The 23,090-nt window shown below is 29.7% G+C and overlaps 1 protein-coding gene across 3 annotated transcripts; it reads right to left on the bottom strand.

Moving 5' to 3' along the window:
• Positions 1-1,888: 1,888 nt before the first annotated feature.
• On the bottom strand, positions 1,889-23,023 carry LOC132951966 (sodium/nucleoside cotransporter 2-like). Of its 3 annotated transcripts, XM_061024053.1 has the most exons (14): positions 22,769-23,023; positions 18,555-18,659; positions 17,094-17,201; positions 15,795-15,902; positions 14,780-14,942; positions 13,817-13,961; positions 11,080-11,422; positions 9,135-9,296; positions 7,348-7,441; positions 6,516-6,672; positions 5,692-5,866; positions 5,432-5,590; positions 2,517-2,697; positions 1,889-2,196 (listed from the first exon to the last, which is right to left on the bottom strand). In XM_061024053.1, exons 4-14 carry the CDS (start codon positions 15,876-15,878, stop codon positions 2,162-2,164), a joined length of 1,698 nt encoding a protein of 565 aa, XP_060880036.1. In that variant the 5' UTR covers positions 15,879-15,902; positions 17,094-17,201; positions 18,555-18,659; positions 22,769-23,023; the 3' UTR covers positions 1,889-2,161. The 3 variants fall into 3 exon arrangements, with proteins under 3 accessions (XP_060880036.1, XP_060880034.1, XP_060880035.1); XM_061024051.1 differs by lacking the exon at positions 18,555-18,659 and having other exon boundaries at positions 17,094-17,242; XM_061024052.1 differs by lacking the exon at positions 18,555-18,659.
• Positions 23,024-23,090: the final 67 nt, after the last annotated feature.

Raw genomic sequence — 23,090 nt, 5'->3', positions numbered from 1 at the left:
ATTTTGTCAGATGACTTAAAAGCATTCATCAAATTGTCACATTTATGGCCTTAAATAAAGAAATTATATATATAAAGAAATATGAGAATTGGATGTATTTTTGTAACGTATATACTCAAAAAGCACTGGGCCGATTCTGTGGAAATTTTAAATTGTTCTTAGAGATATCAGACAAGTTTAGACAGTAGTTTAAACTACATTCGTAAATTACCTAAATATACTAAGAGCTATTATAATATCTGAGCTGAGGTACACTAAAACCAAGATACGCCCACCTATATTGCGCATTTGCGTTATAAATATGTTATATAAAATCCAAATACCACTCACTTACTCACTCACTCATCACTATATCTAAAAAAGGTGGGTAAGTGGATGTCGCTCTGCTGTACAGTAGGTTACAAGTGGATCACTCTAATGAATGGTGTTAAATTTGAATTCAATGATCTAATATCATTGTATGAGAAAAACGATTCTGAGCGAAAACGGTCAGTCAGCCTATGATATTACCAAGTATATTTGATGATATTATTGTGAATAAAGTAATTTATATATAACCTATTTACGTGGAGCCTTGTTTTCAATTCTCAATCCTTAGCCATAAAAGTTAAACATTTTATACATTTTTAACTACAAAATAATTAATAAATATTTTATTTTTTGATAAATGTTGTCAACATTTGAACTTTAAATGCTTATATACAAAATTGTGCCTATGTATTTTTAATATTTTTCAACTGCTATTAGAAAGATATATCAGGAGCCTTATATTACATTTTCACGCTGTTTTACCCAACAAATAACATTTTATTGATATTTATAGAAAAAAAAACTAAAAAATTGAAAACTGACAATGTCCGTAAACAGTTCAAAAAGAGTCAAAATATTTTCAACATTTTATGGTGTATAGAAAATGCTAATATAAACATTCAGTGAAATTTTCAAGTATCTACAGTCATTCGTTTTTAATTACAATAAAATAAGATAATTGTTACATGAGAAATCAAGTGAATATCAAATGTTGTAAAAATATAAATTTCAGACGTTCATAAAAATTTAATTTAAGTTTCTTGTAGATATTTTTTTTTTTGATAAAGGTAGACAAACTTATGAGTAATCTTATATTACATTTTCAAATCTTAGATTTAAAAAGAAAAATTTTTATGAATTCTGAACTCAAAATAATTTGCTATTTTTCGTGATTTTTCCGTATTTTGTCAAAATTTGAACTTTAAATGCTTATAAATAAAAACTGTGACTAAGAATTTTTAATTTTTTTATCTGCCTTTGAAACAATAACCTAATAGCCATCTATTAAATTTTCAAGCTTTTTTACCCAACAAATAAAATTTTATTGATATTAAAAGAAAAAAAAAACTAAAAAAAATGGAAACCGAAAATGTCCGTAAACAGCTTTAAATAAGTCAAAATATTTGGAAAATGTTATGGTGTATAGAAAATGCTAATATTCAGTCAAAATGTCATGTACCTACGGTTATTTGTTTTAGAGTTGCACCAAAAACCAAGATCGATTTTCTCAAAAACAGATTTTGCGTAAAAATTCTTGTTTTTCCTTAATTTTTCTTTTGTTTTTCGTGTCGCTTTTGAAAACTACTGGGAACCCCCCGAAGTACCAACTAGATTCACTTTTCTATCAGAAAAGTTACTGTTGAAGAAAATCCAAGCACTTTTACTGTCCAAAAAGGTGATGACAGACACACACAAAAAAAAAAAACACACATCATTGTAAAATCAATACATTCATCGCTTCGCTCAGAATCTAAAATCAAATCATTGGTACGGGAAACACTAGGCAGGGCAGCTAGTATTATAATATATATATATTCATGTCATCGGTTTTGATAAAAAAAAATATATAAATCTGAAATTGTTATTAACATTGCGTATATTTATACTTAAATAATATTATCAATAAAGTAATATATGCTATAATAATGTATTTAACAATATAAAATAGTCGTGCTTAACAAAATATAATGAGACTTACGTCGATACAATTTTCATAACAATAATAAAATATAGTATATACGAGTTAGTTAAATATATGCATACTATTATGTAGGTATTATAATATAAAACATCACATGAACTGATATAAAAAAAATGTACGTACAAAAATTACAATGATAAATAATTATTTTTAGTCTTTTAATCCTTCGTCGGGCATTAGTAAACCTGGAAAATACAAAATAGCGTTTTTGGTATTTATTTTGTTAGTTATTGCCTCTACACCACCGTCATATGATTGAAAATAATTATCGCCCCCCCCCCCCCCCCAAATGTACCTATATTAGGTATTTACTTTTATTTGAAAGTTTTGCTATAATTTTTAAACAGAAGTGGATGGTGTTGGGGAGAAATATTTTATACGGCATATAGTGTATTATTGGAGGGGGGCCGGGGGAGAGTAAAACAAACGAACATCATTTTTTATTCGTTTAGCTCAAATGGCATACCGTTTATATAGGTACCTAATATTATATAATTATACTTACTAGCAATTGCTGCCGTTAAAAAACAAGTGACCGTGCCGCCAAGAAATGCCCTAAAGACATTTTTGGTTATTGCCGATCGCTGTGTCGGGCACAAAGTCGTCAGCGTGGCAATCATCGAGCCAATCGATCCGGGATTGGCGAAACTGCATAAGGCGAAAGTGGCGACGATCTCCGACTTGCGCTGAAAATCAAACATGCGTGAAAACTAATCGATTAACGCAGTTGACGTAGTCATGGTTAGGGGACTGAGAGGGCATTCCTTCCGAAATTTCAGGAAAATTAAAAACAATGTTTTCAGTGTTCCGTGAACGCGTATTACACATGACGTAACCAATACAACAAATAATATTATAAGCCCTACAAAGCAAATTCGTGGCTACGATTAATACTTTATTTTTCCCGATTGTTTTGAAAAGTACTTACGAGGGATTTTGAACTTTTTACCTCCCTCAGTACCAAGTACAACCGATTCGCTACCAGAAACGCCTCTCAATGATGATTTTTAAAGGCTCCAAAAGTAAAATAGATATAATAAAGACCAATGTACAGCTATACCTACGAATGTAATTAAAAATGAAAAAAGGATTTCATCGATGTGGTCGTAACTCGTAAGCCACGTCGATTAGTCGAAAATCAAACAAATTATTAAAATATTAAATAAAAATTAATATCATATACGGCAGCGCTATCTAGTGACAAATAGGATTTGCCACGCAAAAAATTTTTACGATTCTGTTCGGAATGTAGCACGTACTAGAGGGTTCTGCCATTACCGTTTCCGAACCCGTTCACTGAAACCATCAAGGCTACCTAGCTTAGTTCAAAATTCAACACGACCTGACAAACAACAGCGAACCCGTACCAAAAGGCCCGGCCTGTGACCACGATGTAGATAATAATAATATGTAAGTATTATCTACATGGTGCCTGTGATTAAAAAAAATCTCTGTTGGCTTCAGCATAAAAAATCGAAACATTAATCCGAAAAAACGAACATATTGTCGTATCGAAATTAAATACATATAATGTATGTACCCGCCAAAACGCGAAAAAAAAGGCACCTTATTTTTGGTATTGCAATTATTAACAAATTGGTTGTTGGAGTGGCGACAGGTGGGTCATGGGTGGGTGCGAGTATAGGTGGTAACTGATAATCAAAAATGTAAATATCAGATAATTTGTGCATGGAAACATTTTTAAACATTATCTCGTTATTGTATTAGGTAAGTAACTAATTATTATTCTTTATCATTTAAATATATTATAATGCCATAATGGTAATTGCTGCAGTCTAAGTTATTCACTTGATCAATAGATACTCACTTGAACTTAACATATAACTTATCTCAATTTTTTAAAACTGGTTGAAATAATAAGATAAAAAATTCACAAAATGTATTTGACTTGTTTTTGATTTTTTTTCTAACTGTTATTATCATACAGATTATCAATTGAAAAACCAGATTTCACATTATTTTGTATTTCCTTAGACAGGAGCTTAGTACCCGATTAATTTATTCGGGTTTCGGGTGTTCAAACACCAGCATAAAAAATTTAAGCTGTCTGTTAATAACCGTTATAATTTGGGTTAATATTGGTTAATATTGGTGCAAAGCTCAGCTTATAGGGTGATATGAGACTTAAGACGTTCAACTGCAGTACATGCTTATTATTTTAGTTTGGGTGAAAATCGAATTTATATTATGTACTTACCTATAATGATCAATGATAGTTATAACATTTTAAAAACTAGAAAAATTCAATGGCTTGGTCGTTTTTTGTTTATATTATAGTCTACACTTAAACCAGAGTAATCACCAATAATAATAACCTATACACAATATATATGGTGTGTTCCAAGTGTTCCAACTGCATGTCCAGGACTCAAGTTTAAGGGATTATAATTTATTTATCTACAAAAATATATAGGTAAACTGGTGTTTGCCATATTTTGGTAGAACATTGGTAAACAAATAAAATAATATACATTTATACTGTTATAGCCTGTAATAAGATAATAGAAATATATTATTTAACAACACAACAATGAAGGTTCTAGTGTTAAAATAATTATGTCAATTGATTTTTTAAGTCTTTAAAAATACGGAGGCATGGTAACTATATAGACACACTATAGCTTTCCACCCACCAATTTTAACAGTCTGACAACACTAGTAGTTGCAGTGTTTTAATTTATTGGTGCCAAAATGTTTGCGGACATTTTAAAATCAGTACCAAGCCACAAAATACTCGAAATAGCTGTAGTATAATATACCTGTTGTAGGCTGTAGAAGATATAAATAGACGATGAGATTTAAAATGTAAACGACTCTGAATGATATTTTTAGACTGAATAAAAAATGCATTATGAAATTTGTATAGATAGGTATAGAAATAATTACCAACTTCCGTGATTTGTTATTATATCATGATTTAACGATCAGGACTATTATAGTTTGTATCCTGTAGCAATTGTGGCTGTAATTTCAAATTTGTACAAACCAAAACATTTTGAGATGTACAAATTATTATTTCTAATTTCTTATAAATACATTATACCTAATATAATATAACTGCCAGGTCACTCAAAAATGTCCCATGGACATCTTATACACAGAAAAGAACCTGTAATGTGCCAAACCTGCGGAGAACCTCTTCAAAGCCCTTAGCCCAATCAAGACAACACCAACAAAATCATCACATTTCTAAAACTTATTGATATGTACAACTTAATCTAAGGAAACTATTGTATTATTTACACCAAACTAGTTTTTTTTTTTTGCAAGCTAGCGTTTTAGAAAAATTTGATGCGAATGTCCATCCAGCACCCCTTCCCCTAATTACGTGCCCGGGAAGAGCGTATGATGATTACAATGATGTATGTAAAATAGTAAAATACAATGAATGACACTCACGTTAAGCTTGCCTTCTTTGATTAGATCGCCCATTTGTTTGTACGCCACAAATTCGTTGATCGTCATTTTCAGGCCGATCAATTTGCCAACCGCTTCGCACTCGCTAGGATCGACTCCCAACAGCCAAGTAACGGGTATCAGCATTTTGCCCAGTACGTACTGCGGACGGATAATCGATCGATTAATAATATAAATCGCAATTTATTCGTTAAGAAAATAATAAAGGCAATAATATAGTTGTAATTTTTTTTTTTGCGAACCTCGAATGATAGGTCTTCTAGCCCGACCAAATTTCCCAACCACGATATTATCGCGTTGATGAACGCCACGAACGACACGAACGCCACTATGTTGGCGACAATCGCTCCAATTATTTTCAATCCAAACTGGGCCCCTTTACAAGCCGCGTCCATTACGTTACCCTCGTCGTTAGTCCTATAACATTGTACAACATTATTAACATGGTGATAATAATAACATAATAAACATATACTATTATAATGATATGATATTAATATATAAGTATGCGGCCCATAGGCTTAGAATGATAGGGGGGTGGAGGGCTTTAGCCCACCATCCCATGTAGGTACACTTTTTTTAGTTACATATTTAGAATATAGTTTGTTGAGTACCAGAAACTTAATAGGCCATATAACCCCCCTATATAAACTCATCACGCCTATGATGCGGCCGCAGTAGCGGATTTAACGGTCGTTTAGCCGGTAAATGCCGACGGTGCACCTCTCCTAGTATAGTATAGTAACCTAAGTAGTATATAGTTCATTTTTTTTAAATTTTTACTACAAAAAAGTAAACCTTAAAATTAGCCTCCTAGAATTTGTATAGCCCCCTAAACACTAATGATTTCACTACTATATTTTAAAAGCATCATAAGAGTATCAAGTATAAACCTGACTTACTACCTGCCCCCCCCCCCTAAATTTCAAACACTATTTACGCCTGTGAATCAAGTGATGTAAATTTGCAGAGAATGCGTTCCTTTACTTGTGGGTGGATTTTAGTTATGTCTCTCCAATAAAATATATGATTCACCTTCATCGCCACACGTAAAACGTACACTTACTTTTTAGTACATATCTGATCCACGCTGTTCATTGATTTTTCAGTTTCTGGAAAAATCAGTTTGGAGAAACTTAGCGCAGTTGGAGCTGACATGACCGATGCGGTAATTAGGTAGGCCGGATCAATGCCAAACGACGTGTACGCCGCGAAAACAGTTCCTAATTATTAAAGAATACAATCAATGTCAATGTATATTATTAGCAAACATATCGTATACTCATCATTGACCCACCACCGAGCCGTATACAGTTTTTTATCACCCCGTCACAAAGTAACTTTACGTCAACAGTCTTTAAGCTAAAATTCGAATATTAACGTTATCGACTTATTTTAAGATATTGTTAATAAGTGATTTTAATGAGTATTTCAAACAATATATTTTAATACCGACACTCAATTCTTACAACAAAAACATATCGTTAAAACAAATAAAACTGTTGAATTTAAGGATCTTTAGGAAAACGTTTAATTTTTTTGTATTTATTTACGCTTAATTATGAAGTATTCACTATGCTACTAATAATTATAAAAAATATATTATAATTATTATTTGCTTTTATTTGAACGTTATGTAACGGTATATAAAATACATTATAATAGGTACAACGGTGGGTGGCGGGGTGATACATTTTATACTTCACGGTGGCGATGCGATAACAAACAAGTACCAAACACACTTTGATAAGACGTTAAAACTTGAATAAATATTAAAAAGTTAAAACTATTGATCAAAGCTGTTATTTCATAATGTTATGATTTCTACTTTTTTTTGTAGGTAGATACAATAATTTGTATTACACCAATATTTATAATTATGTTCAGATTAATCATACCTGCTACTGTTGAAAATCCTCCCATCATAACGGCATGGATTTCTGATTCTGTTAGATCAGGTAAATACGGTTTAATGATAATAGGCGCTTCCGACTATATAATAAAAGAAAAGTATAGTTTGTTATATTACAATATTGATGTACCTACAATAATGTTCACATCGATTATGGCTTGACGGTATAATATTATTATGTACATCGATAGGTATGTACCCAAAATATTTCATTTCCAATATTATTATCGACATTTGATTGAAATAATGCCAATATTTGTTCTCGTATAAAAATAGTTATCGTGTATAGTATGCTTATTACAATATATTAATATAATATTAATAAATATAAATATAATATTTGAAACGAAAGGATTTTTATTTAATTCAGTATTATTCGAGTTGTCTTGAGAATTAAATAAATAAAAAAATAAAATGTATTGTAAAATACAATCTTAAACAGCACGTGGGAAAAAATTATCCTTAGCATTTTTAAGCGTCCGTATATAAATTTACCAAATTTTGTTTAATATCCGTTACTTTAGGAATTAAATATAAATAGTTCTTATACGATAACGGATAAGCGATGACGATTTTTCCCAACTAAATTTGAAAGACGCTGTATATTAATTGACACGTGAAAAACAAAGGTGATATTATTTACATTATTCGTAAAATTATTTGTATAGATATTACTATTTAATAGATAAATAGGTAAACATCAAAGGAAATTTAATGCACGTGATCCATTTTATTGTCGAACAAAATAATCTGACAAGTTATGAAGTGTCCATAAAGGACGTCACATAAAAAGTAAAATCCATGTGTAATGTAATGATTTGCGTAGTTAAGTTGTAAAAATGTTTAGTGTAATATATAAATAATCTTTTTTTTTAAGTTAATAAAACAAATAACAATAGTTCACATTTTACTATTTTAGAAAATGTAGTATTATACTATTTATTTAGCTATTAATCCATTGGTATTGATTTAATTTAAATGTGTCATTCATTAATAGTTTTTTATCTTACAAACACAACATGACGATAACATTTAAATGATCATTACTATTTTTATTCAAACAATTTATAATATATTAAAAAAGAAAATCAAAGTAGATAATGGATGATACGAATTTTAAATTTAATTAGATAAAATGCATTATTCTATTATACGCTTATATTAAATCTTACTATAAAAAATAAATATTTTTTTCTATGAAGCGTTGTCATTACTTAAACCTACATATTATTTTGTATTTTACATCTTTAGTATAAATAGTAGAGGCACAACCTATTATTTTGAGTCCCCTCCTCCTCCCATTAATTGTGTTATTATTTTATATTATCCATTTAAATACTATAACATACGTTTTAAAGATTATTTATTAACAGACTTTGTAAAATAAAAAGTTAGAATTTTTTGTTTATTAAATAGGTACCATGATGCGTATTATTTATAGTTTATATTAACCAACTAACTGGTTTTTTAAATTATAAAATATAATATGTAAATATTCTTCTCGAATTTCTAAATAGATAAACACATATTATACGACTCTTTTATCAGAATCAGCTTAATAAACTACACAGAGTTGTTAATATATAAATATTTTTTTAGATTCTGAACGGAGCGACGCATGTATTTTATTTTAAAAACAAAATATTGATATCCTTTCTTCAGATTTCTGTACAATATTTTAATTTTTAAAACGTATAGGCTTTAATATATTAAAAATAATTTATGTATAGAGCCATACGTTTACAGTTTCTCGTATCGGAGAAATTCACTTACCATGCCTAAGAACACGCTGGCACAGGTGTTGACTGATTCGGCTGCTGTCGTTCCCAGTAATTTTTGCAAGCACCATCCTAATTTTATGACTATTGTCTGTATGATCCCATAGTAAAATAGTATTTCAATAACAAAACACATAAAGAATAACACCGAAAGCACCTGTAAAAAATTTAAAATGTCATGTCATTATATAGTTATTACTATTATAATCGTGTCAACAGAGTCGTATACAAGGGAGGGGGGAGGGGCTTTTTATTACCTTAATAAAAATTTTGAGAGGGTGGGGGGATTTTCCTATTTTCCCCTCCCATTTTTTCTCCTATTTAGATATGTCGTTTTTTTTTTTTGATCCCCCCCCCCCCCTTTCAGAAATCATCGTGTCAAATAACCACAGTCTTACATGTCGAGTAAAATAGGTATATTATAGTTAAAATGCCAAACTCGTTGAACAATAATAGGTACATAATATAATGAAAATAACAAGTACTGGAGATTGTCATGTGAAAATAATGTCTCAAAAATCAGGACTAAAAACGCATGACCGGTCAAATTACCTTTGGAAAAATATCGCCGAAAATATATTTCCGGTAAAAATATATCCAGTATACATTATAATATTGCTCCTACAAAATATCTATTGAATAAGAATAATAATATATTATATCACAGTTGTCATTAGACAATATTTTAAAAATATTAGGAATTTAAATAATTGTTTACTTCAATACTTCATTAGATTATGAACGGTTAGTTGCAACTTAAATGGTTTTATTTATTTATTGATTTTATAACTTAATTATTTCCTACTCCTGAGAGAAATATTTTTCAGGAGAAATTTTGTCCTAGAACCAAAAAAAGACCACTGCATTATTTAAAAAAAAAATTTTAGTCGAAATTATTATCAACATATTATTATCTGTACATTTTATAGAGGTATATAGGTACGTAAAACATTATCATCATCTGTTCACAAAGTACAAAATGAGTTTATAGAAACTAAATCTTATATTAAAATTCATAGAGCACAAACAATTAACTAACTCTTGAAGGCGCGTCGACTCGTCAACGATATGTACAGATGAATGAGGTTATAGTACTCCAATAATTAATTTAAGCACAAAATATTGGAAAGTTAATGGTGATACCTACTTACCAACCACATGTCCACATTTAATTCACAGTATATAAATAAATCAAATGGTATGTAAAGAATAATGGTTGATCTTTGAAATTTAATTTCCACTTTCAACCAAAATTTAATTTCCACTCGGCTATAAATGCAAGTACATGCAAAATAATATCCTAAGCTTCAAGGACGAAAATAAGTATTATCATAAAGAAACTCGTTTAGAAACGAAAACTGAGTATGTATATAAGTACTATAATACTGTGTTCCACTAAAATAATTTTGCATGGTATTATTGAAACAATATTTGTTAAAATATTTATATTTTATTATAATTAATTCAGTGGTAGGCAGATATAATATGATTTGATTTTTTACAAAATTGAAAATATTTCCTTTTGAAATACCACGTAGGTATATACCTAACTATTTTACTACCATGACGAGACTTAAAAATGTTTAACAGATTAAGGAAAATGACTAAAATTAAAATATTGTCATTTTATATTCATGTTTCTGTATAGCCAAAATATTATAATGGTATAGTATATGCATAAGAATATCATACACACTAAGAAAAATACGAGATGTAATAATTTTATATGAAGGCGACGTGGCCTTCGATCATAAATAAATAAATAATATAAAATATATTAATATGATTAATGATTTTCATGGTGGCATTTTACACGATTGATCAATTATAATATTGTAACAACTATCATGAACGGTCGAAAATATTATATTACCATAAATATAATACTAAACGGCTTAATGGCAACATAATACGTCGTATAATATATCAACAATACTAACCTTAAACGCGAATACACCATAATTGTCGATTAGCTCATTGCCGTACGTCACCTTAGCTCCAACGTACGCAAAAGAGAAAAACTTTTCGGCCAACTCTCCGACTGCCTGGACTATTGACCGGCCGACCTGCCATCGGATGGTCAACATTCCTATGGTTATCTGCGTGGCTAGACCGGACGCGACCGTGGTCCAATTCACGTGACCGCGGTGCTTGGAAAATATGAACCCGACAAGAACGAACACGCCAAGTCCGGCCAACGGCACCAGCCTGTGCCGGTTATTTTGTGTGTCGAAGAAAATGAATAAAACAAACGACCCCAAGAAAGTGCACAGCACTCCGATTCTATATGGGGAAGAAATATGATATACAACACGTTAATTAGTTCATATTATTTGTAATAGGTAGGTAACTATGATAAGTTATCAATATATGACTACTAATGAGAACGAGAAAATACAACAAATCGTCGGGAAGTAATGGTTACTCAATGGCTACTCAATGGTTACCCCCCCCTGAAGGAATGGTTACTCAAAAAACAAAAATGTCGGGAATGCAATTAGTTCTATAAGGGTTTGGGAAATCATTATATTATATTATATATTATGTTGTTTACACGTTGAGTGCCATGAAACCCAAAATTGGGTCTCCCCAAACTTTGTCCTCGCCGTCACGGGTTTTTTTTTCATAGAGTTACTAAAATACAGTTTTAACAATTTGAACAAATATTGATTTAAAAAAAAAACGAATTATCATATTTGCAAACTTGTAACACCTACTGAAAGTGGCAACACTGTAGATTTTAAATCGGACGAGAAAATACTGATTTATTGACACCCAGAAAGGGGTTTCGGCTGAAAATTATTTTAGTGAGAACAAAAAATGGAGAACCAACTTTTGGTAATTTGTTGAGACTCAGGATTGGGTCTCACGGTGGTTAGCCATATTTCGTGAAAAACACCGTGTCGCTCTATGTGTTAATTATTATGATATAGGTGTTATAAAATATAATATAGTTTGTATTTTTATACAATCCGTTTGTCGGTACCGAGTCATAATTATCCGTGTTTAAAACGCACATGGCGTTGATTAAATTCAAAAACTTTTAATAAAAACCGAATTATTCTGATGCTGCTGGGAACTTGCCTTGCTTCGATATGCAGAATGTGGCCTACTACTGTTGAATATTATCAGCCTCAGTATACAGAACTATAGACGAACTATAGACTATACTTTAATTCGATGGATATTATGGTGCATATCAGTTCGAGACTATTTGACTATTAGACGGACCACATGACAAGTTAGTAAAATATTATAACTATCTACGGAGTATTTTAATTCAGCAATAAAAATACAATTATCAATCATTATTCATTTTAGTAAAAGTTTTTAAAACGTAAATACTTAGGTAACATAACAAATATTATATAAGTGTGACATTATATAAATACACACTCATAATAATATAACTAAATAGTTACTTAATATACCTACGTATGGAAAAAAAAGTAATTTCCATAATGTATTCAATTATATGTCATTTATAGGTTAACCAGTGCGATTCACTTTAATTATGAATAAGTAATTAGATATTTACTATAAATGTGGTTTTTAATCATTCAATTTTCTTCGAGTAATTTTTCTATTCCTGAATATGAATATGTATATTATTTTAAAATCAACAATAATGTAAGTGTCATCTTACTTTAACTCTATATAGATAGTGCGTTTAGGGAAACGATTGACGATGAGTTCTAAAAAATATTATCAAGACTAGATATTCAATGAATAGACAAAACTATTTAAAACCTTTAGCATACCACTAATTTTTTTAAACAGTTTAAGCAGAAAATTATAAAAAAAAAGCAATTAAACCATTATATATAATTCAGTTGGACTCTACAATAATAATGTCAATTATATGATGAAAAAAAATGAACTAAAATGTTTATCTTTATCAGTTCGGTTAAACATTAAACGCTTGGGTCCATTAAAAAAATGCATATTATAATACGAGCTGGTTTCCGTATACGTTTTTTAACTGTGGTGATATACCGCGTGTATATTGCAGTTCTATTTTTTAAGTCACGTTAAAAACTGTATTTACATTTATATCTACGTCTATGTGAAGTTTACACAACGATATTGAACAATTTTCGTCGCTTATTTGTATAATTTTCACGTGCACATTAGTTACTATTTTCAAACAGCCAAGTTTACCGCACAGCAATAAATTCGACCGTGGCCGATTCGACAATAAATTGAGTAATTGTATACTATGTACATTGTACATACAGCCATACAGGTACAGTGTGTCTAAAGTCAAAGACAACACTTGATACTTTTGTACAATGACCTTGTTTTTGAATTAGGTTGTTTAACGATGTCCCGGGTCACTGCAGTAATAGAACGGGTTACCTACTCATTTAGGAAAAATACTTATTTTTTTGGTAAGTTGCAATCGACGTCTTTGGTTTAATTATTTTAGGTTGTATTAATTATGTTTAGTTATATTAAATATTTCATAACATAAATATTAAAAAAATATCAACTAACTATATTAGGACAATTCGCTATAGACAAACACTCAATTGAAATCTGCGGGAATATATATACGCTTCGAAATAGGTATAATTGATGACAACAGTAATTAACATAATAAACACATTACATCGATAAACCGTAAAAAATTATAATAAAAACTATATAATAATAATTAAGTATTTATAGTATTACTTGAAATGCTCGAGTGGCAATACTTTCACGAGTTTCCGGGCAGGTATCAATGTGAACATGCATTTTACTGGCAGCACACCATAATAACAGGTGGCCAAGACGATCAGTAGGCCCAGTCCGTTTTTCCAACCGATGTCTTTTACGTCTGCAATACGCGAATATGACGAAAATTATAAAACTGTATCATTATTGTAATAAAATTATACTCATGTATATAATGTAACATTTTTAGCATGCTCACCCCCATTTCTCTCCTTATAACAGTACATTTCAACAAATTCTGATCTTAAGAAATGTATCTAAAGACCATATTTTCAAAAATCTGATATTTTTTGTACCACGTAATGAGTGTCCTGTAATGAGTATTCGCGCGATACAAACTACTATTTTTCAACCCCTCTTTTTACTGCAAATTATTCAGTGATTTTCTTGAAAATGTTGATGTATCTAAGTCAAAATTCTAATGGATAGTTTCTGAGTTATTAAAATGTTTATACCTACTAAGGATAATAATACTTCCTGGGTAAAAAAAATACTTGCTGAATAATTAAAAGTGAAAAAAAGGAGTTTGAAAAACAGAAGTTTGTACTGTCACGGGATCATCCTTAAGTGGTAAATAAATCTCAAGTATTCAAAAAAATGGCATAAGTGTATTTAAAAATTTAAAAAATCAAAATTTGAATTATTGCATAATTTAAGCATAAAAATAGGGTGAGCATACTTAAAAAATCACCCCGTATATGCAGCGGCGCCGAAATCTAAAAAAAATATAATTTCAAATACACATATATTTGACGTATAGAGAGAACTATCAAACAAATATCAAGCAGATTCACATACGACATAGTAGGCCACAACTACCACCAATCCTATTACTTCAGCTTTTGTCTTAACAACACCTATTCATGGGGATCGGCGCCACTGATAATGTTATGTGATTACTGATTAGGCTTGGGAACTCACTGCTTAAATACCAATGGTGTATGGCAGCTAATATATAAGCTAAGACCACAGCGTGGCACAGACATTTCACCGCTAATTGTTTGTTGTTGCTGATCAACAACCGTGGGAAACGCCAATTCGTGGTTTTTTCAAATCCTTCTATGCACGTCTTCGGATGACTACCCTATAATATAATAATAACATGTAAATATTATATATGAATTATAAAAATTACAGCTCGAGTACCTAAATAATTTTTTTGTATAATATCAATATTAAACATGGTGAATATTGGAAAAAAATCGATATTATTTACTGTGCCACGTGGACGACAAAAATGAAACAAAATTCTAATAGTATTGTCAAAAACGTTTGTATAAATACAATGATTAAAGGACCTTACGATTCCTTCGACATACCTACCTATAATATTATCGTGTTCTGTAATAATAATTAATAAACGCGTTTTTATTGCTGTTCATTCGGAAATTCAACCAATCCATATGGTACCTAATATCAATTATAATAATATATTCAAAGCACGATAGGTACCTATACACAAATTATAATATTATAATATCATGTCAACATCGATACCACACAGTCGACGAAGTTTACTCGTCGGCTTGTGTATATTTGTGACATTCGTCAAAATGATAAAAAATAAATGAAACAATAATAATATTATGGATTAGCATAATATTTTTTCTCGTGTGCAATATTTCTTGTATTTTTATCTTCTAATTAAAGTCGTACTTAAACTGTTTATTGTATAATGTGTAGTAAATCAATAGGTTACATATAATTTTATTAGTCGGCAAACACGAGCATATAGACGTGGATTGAGGAATTACGAAGACACGTTACGTATATGACTACACGTATTGTTAGAGGTTGTTTTTATGTTGTTCCAATCACGAATGACAAAATTAACACCATACAGTACGAATATGATCACCTATAGGTATGTAATCTACGTGCAGATTTTTTTTCTAGAATCTAATTTAGAATTACAAATAAATTGTTTCACACATACGTGAGTTTCGAAAGAGATGGTGGTACAGTCTTGGTTGTTTTCGTCTACATTTGTTTTATTATCTGTATTCGTCGCCATTTCCATGATAAAACTGCAGAACAGGTGGTACTATAACAGCAAAAACAAAAAACGAATATTATTCGTATACAGTTGTTGTACCTAAGTAAATATTAATTATATTATATTATTATGTAAATAACAGCATATCGAAAAATGTAATAAGAATGGTGTTCACATCATTAATGTTTCAACAGTGATCACACTGTGTCGGTATCAGTGTACATTTTAAACATATAGAGTTATATTCAAATTCTGCGTTAAAAAAGTTGGTGGGGATTTCATAAAATGTAATCCCCGCCGAATTGTACACCAGTTTTGTGACGTGAAATTTTGATTGACCATATGTAACTCCAATGTTATTCATACTGACTACCGAGTAATGTGTATATATACAATATAGGAACACGCGTGTTCTACCGATTTTAGCTAACACAATACATTTTGAAAAGTTCTGTGATTGTGCGTGATTTAATCAATTCTATATAACTCGTCTAACAATTATTATACACATATATAAAACTAACGGGCGCTGAATAAGTATATCATAGTTTTTAAGCAATCAATTGTCTGTAATTTAAAATCATTAATCGGTGAAATAAAGTCTTCGAAATGATTTATTCTCATTGTAAGATGCTAAAATGTTTCTTTTTTAATTTTCAATAATTATGATAACTAGATATTTTTTTTCTAACAAATTTTTTTTAACCGATTTTTTCCAACGCTTTGTTAACATTATAGAAACGAATAAAATGTAAAAATTACCTGATTCCCACTAGATATAAATATAAATTAATGTACTTAATAATATAATTATATATATATATTATACTAATTAATGATTACTTTATTAACACACATTTATGATTCATAAATTTTCTTCAATCTGGAAAATATCGAGTAGCGTGCTACATTTTTTTAATATTATTACTACAGTAAAAATAATAATTTTAGTTTAATAATTAAAATATGAACTTGTTTCAATAAACATAAACACAGTTTTAATATAATATAATATTTTCATAATCATAGTATAATACCGTATTAGCATTTAGCAGTATAATTGTGTCATCCGTTTAATATAATTCTCCTTAATTATGTAAATTACGTTTACTATATACCATTTATGCAATATTTTAATAAGCTGAAATAATTAGAATAACTGAATTAAGTGCATAATCTGCACCAATGATTCAATAGAAATAAAATTGATTAATGACATTAATAATGTATTATACTTACAATTTATTAATACAGTTTAACTTAATAAACTTCGCATCGATGCATCAGTATTGTGTGAAAGTCGTAGGAAAACAATTACATCGCGAACGAATTGTAATTTTCAATTATCTAAAGTCAATGAATCAAAAAAATACAGTTTACACGTTGAACTGTAATAAATAAATATTATTATTATTATAGTTTACATTTGGTTCGTATTTTGTCTATATACAAATTAACAACATCATGTGAAAATGTCGAAGAACCACATACGGTTTTTTTATACTAAGTATGATACTCCCGTCTCCCATAATAGACACCTACCGCTATCAGAAAGTATGTTCTCTGCTACTTGCAAGGATTGTACAATAGTTACGAAATTTAATTTTATTAGTCTTATCCTATTGATCGCCTCTCCACGTGACTGCGTTCTATCTATCTTAACATTTCATCATATAATCATAATGAAAGTAATTTACACTAACTGTATGACTGGGACTGACGCTATCATATGGTGTGTACCTATATCAATTTACAATTGACAACCCGAAGAGTTACCTTAGAATTGATTTTCTAAATATATATTATAAATACCTTACATATGTATTATAAATATTTTTTTTGTGTTAAGGCTTCGACAACTGAGTTAATTAGTCTGTTATTGTGTGGGATGTTACGGTTGGTTTGAACATGTGTGACAAGGATTTGTCACTAAAACCTCGGTGGTCACCCATCCGGGAACTAGTGACACCGGCTGGTGCGAACACTCAGCACACGTTTGTGACTGAAGTTAAACACCTTACCACACAGGACAACATATATTTATTATTTCTATTTTCTGTAATTTTACTCGTAAATATAATACTTTCACACCAGTTGACAGTAATCGGTAATTAATTTTACATTCTTCAGCTAGCACATAGCTGTATAATATGAATAATTTAAAACAAATACCTAATAATATTTCAATTTTGATGTTACCGTGAACGAAGTATCCATCTATTTTCTATAATAAATACTACATTTCTATGTATCAGCAATCAATTATACAATCATAAGAGAGAGTTTTTATTTCTAAAAGGTATGTCATACTGATATGTAAGTGCTCCTATTGAATAAACGAAGGTATTAGACGATTTACTAAACTACAAGTCAACAGTACGATACACGAATGACAAAATTCTGGATTAAAAAGAAAAGTTAAATCAACACTGCGAATAAACTAAGAATTGGACGCACTAGAATAAAGAGTGATTTTTTGATGGCAAAATAAGATTCACTAATATATACTATGTGGAACCTGGGCAGTGGAGTAAAACTTACTGTCTGACGGAATGTCACATATGTACCTAAACAGAACAAATTGGACAGTTAATGTAAAATACTTATTTTGGTTTTTATTAAATAACTAAAAAGAAAATGTTCAATCTGTAATAAAAAAACAAAAAAAAGCAACAGTGTAAATCTGTGTGTGGGAATTACAATATGGTTGTACGACGTGATAGAAGTGATTGACATTAATTCAGCTTGAAATGTAAAATATCTATAGTACTCTGGATGCAGCTCAGGAACCGGATCCCCAAAAAACTGAAACATTTAAATATTCTCAAAAAAAAAATCAAAAGTTAACTGTAAGACATATTAATCTATAGAAGACAATTTAAAAAAATTATGATATAATAGGAAATAAAAACAATTTCGGTCACTTATAAGGCTCAGAAAATTAGATCGTTTATTCTTCAGACCGCCAACATTCATCTGGTGAATAAAGTTGAAGTAATAATAGTTGTATTTTTTTTTTTTATATACAATTATTAATAATATGATATTTTATGCTCCTATACCCTTAAATATTATCAAATGTATCTCTATCTCGGTTATGGTAGAACAGTTTAATAAAGGAACACGTATACATGTGGTAATATGTATGAATAATGAATACAGCGATTAACGAACACATGAGTGTTTATATTTTCTTTTTTTTTTATTGATGGGATAGGTATCTAATACGAAATATTTGAATCGAAAAGATTACCAAGAATGTAACAGATACCAATGTTTGTTTTTTCACAACAAATTATTAATACGATTAATGATATGTAAAAGCATAGTATTAACTTGAAAACTAATTTGAGATTATAAGCTATAAATATATAATACAATTATTGCTCAATACAAGGAAAATAAATCTAATTTAGTGTTTAATTATTAATTAGGCATTGAATATATTTCGCAGCTGTTGTACAACGTAAGGTACAGCCAAATGTAATAAAATATTTTAGAGCATAATAATTGTATAGTGTAGTATTGCCAGACACAAGTTAAATGAAATTTAATATCATAATATGCCAATATGCGTAGCATGTAGGTATATACATTACAATAAAATATGATAGGTATTAGACAAAGAAATGAGAACATATATTTTGAAATGTTCTTAGTATATGTAATACGCTATCATAGAAATTTGTTTGAATATGATTGGGGATATTATATAGGTGTCATTGTGTCAATGTGTCATACATACACTCATACCTACTGGAAAGTGATAATAGAAAAAGATTATAAAATTATCGTGATGATATCGCGAAAACATGACGTTGATTTCCTATAAAATTGTAATGTTTGTTTTCAAAAATATTTGAATTAAACGTGACTATAGTGAGTTTTTAGAAAATTTTAAAATATATTCACAATATTATACTGTTATGTTTTTTGTCAATACAATTGTATTACAATTTGATTACAGTATTCTGTCCAATATATATTATTATGAACATAGTACTCACTGTAATAACTATATTCATATTTCAAATATAAATATGTTAATTATTAATATTTGTAAAATGGCCGATAATATCGTTATACATATTTACTAAACAGACAAAAGTTACAAAAAATTCAAATCATAAAACATAATATTATGGTAATTTAAACCTATAGTTATCGAACAAATAGCTAGTACCTACGTATCTATCACATAAAATTATCATAAAAATAAACGAGTATACCAATTACCAAACATTGAAATAATTAAAACCGAAAGAAAAGGGCCCTAATTCCTAGCACAATAGTTATGCACTTGCGCTAAATACTGATTACATTATTATTATTATTATTATAGTATAATAAACGGTTTTCACAAGTATTGTAATTCGTAGTCGTGTAGAAGCGTTGAAACTACTATCGATAATATTTCCAACGATTCTTAGTAAAAGTATGAAGAAAATTTCCTATAATTTGTATAATATTATAATACTATTGTGCTATAGTGACATACTATTAAAACGAAATAATATTGTGTTGTATACCTATACTATTACACGAGACAACCTTGGAGAGTAAAAAACACAAACAAACAGACGAAGTACGCTTGTACGTACATCACATGGTTCATTTTATATAATATCACATGTCAATTATTACAAGTATTATACTTTATATACCACCTATAAATTGTGTGTCTAATATAAGAGGTAAATCGTAGAGTACAAATAAAAAGCTGTGTAAGTACCTACTTTGCACGTGTGGGAAACGATCGTTTCGATCAACTCTGCGAAAATAGGAGTAAGTAATAATTAGTCTCACATATGCAGTGGTGGACTGAACTTAAATTTGAAATCACAAATTTTCATAATTAAGTAGGTACTGACCACCCCACCCCCTCCCAATTTTTACTTGTACCAAAGTTATGATGTGAATAAAATGTGGCCGAAGAGCCAAGAGGTCGGGCCTCAGCATGAAATTCTACGCCACAGTCAAGGGGTGGCACCAGGTGCGTAAAAATTGAGCCCTGCTTCAGTCCGCTGGTCGCATGGGATGACTGTAGATGATAATAATATTATTAAACTTTCGATCGGGTGACAATATAATATATTATATATCCATATAGGTCAAACTATACACATTGTCAAATAAATTATACTATTTTGTCGCACTTACGGCGATCGTTAAAAACAATAACATAATGTTATAATGAAATATAATATGGTATAGGCATGCTGCGTTGGTCAGTCATAATATTATTTAATTTTGCTTTGCTTTTGGATTCTTAATGGTTTTATAAAACGATGTATTTAACAATATTTGCTTTCCTCCGAAAACGCCTTACAGGTACGCCACTGGTGCGTAGGTATCTGCGTTATAATACGACCACTAAAAATTGAAAAACGACCACTGGACGGAGAATGGTGTGAAAACTGCTTGTGACGTACACAGAACCACGAGGGGCCGGAAAAACCCGAAAACCGGCCAACGTGAGGCTATTGCAAAGATAATACCTATTTATTATACTAAGTATGTTATAATAGCTGACAGGTAAATATAATAATATTATTATGATTGTATGTAACCTATCTATAAGAAATTAAATACTATGCGTGTTGCGTGCGCACGAGGAACGTTATAGAAATAATATTTTATCTGCGTACCTATACTCATGTAAACGCGGTAATTATTTTTATATACCCACAATAATTATAATCACGTGGTTTCATCGGTATTTTATATTTTTTTTAATAGCAAATTTTCTTTGTAAGGCTCGTCGTTTTCATCGTAGGTACTACTATTATACATCATAATAACATTATAAACACTGAATTACTGCACATTTACACGGCAACTGCGGGCAAGTGAGTATAGTTAATAGTAACTACTCGAATTTATACTCCAAATGAGAAATATCAACACAAAACATAGGTGTATGCATATAATATTATAATATAAGTACCATAGAATCATACCATTATTTTGTATTTAAAATTTTTTAATTATTTGTACACAGGGTTATTATCTATTAATGCGTGGAATACAAAATTTCAGTCAATTTTTGTACTTGTGAAGAATTGTTTTGTTAGTTTGAAGTCAGTTACCTATGTAGCTACGTAAAACTACGTTTTTACAACAAAAAAACTTATTTTTGAACCAATAGTCTCGAATTAATAACAATATTGGTAACTACGAAAAAAATTAATTTTGTGACAAAAGTCTATTGAAATAAATCTTGTAAATAATAGAACTTTTATTACTTTAAAGTTTTATTGCTATTTAATCATGCTTTAAAGTTTAGTTTTTTAAAAGTCACAAAAAAATTCACAGTGTATTATGGATGAAACAGTTTGTTTTTACTTTTACCTATAATGTAAATAGGTACATAAAAATATCATATTACGTGAGTAATTGTATCTAAAATGCATGTTTATCCTATGTATAAGATAACATTATCAACTTATCTAATGCACAAATTTAGTAGTTATTGCTTTTACTTAGTCGAAAACTCGAAAACAATATTGATGTAACACGTTCAATTAAATAATGGTATAATAATGGTTTATTCGGCAATAAAAACTTAAAAAAACTATATGCCAAAAAATGATATTACCTATGTATGGATGTATTTAATAATTACCAAATGAATATTTCTTCTCCTAAAACTTAGGTGAGCATTTCCACTTTTTATTGACTATAAATAATTTTAATTAAAAATATGTACGTATCTCGAGTTATTTTTCATTTTGTCGTGTTCCGCGTAAGACCAGTTTTTAAAATTTTTATTTATATATAGATTAAAACAAAAAATTGAATACCTATCTACCTAATATCTAATGTTAAAATAACTCTGTGAAACTTTGACATTTCCACATGATAGTGTTGTTAATAATTTTGATGATATGATTGTGAATATCTTAAAGTGTTACCTTAGTTATTATCGGATATACGTGCAGGTCATCGGTTATTATGATAGTAAAATAGCTGCTGCAGTTAACGCCGAACAAAAACAGTTAAAAAAAAATTTAAACGAACTTTATAATATTTAAAACTGTCGCTTCGATTAACCGGTCGTCGACACACACGGACTCATGATATATATCTGTGTGACTAGGTACTCGCGCTGTGTAACAGTCGGTACTTAAGTGAGCATATTGTGCACTGTTCTTCGAACATTGCACTCAAGGACTAACGCATCTACATACATTACTATGTAGCTACTTGTTAACTGTGAAAGTGTATTGCATACAC

This window comes from Metopolophium dirhodum, chromosome 9, assembly GCF_019925205.1.
Source record: "Metopolophium dirhodum isolate CAU chromosome 9, ASM1992520v1, whole genome shotgun sequence".
Taxonomy (NCBI): domain Eukaryota; kingdom Metazoa; phylum Arthropoda; class Insecta; order Hemiptera; family Aphididae; genus Metopolophium; species Metopolophium dirhodum.
The sequence above is the reverse complement of the archived record's forward strand: the minus strand, read 5'-3'. Positions and strand labels throughout refer to the sequence as shown.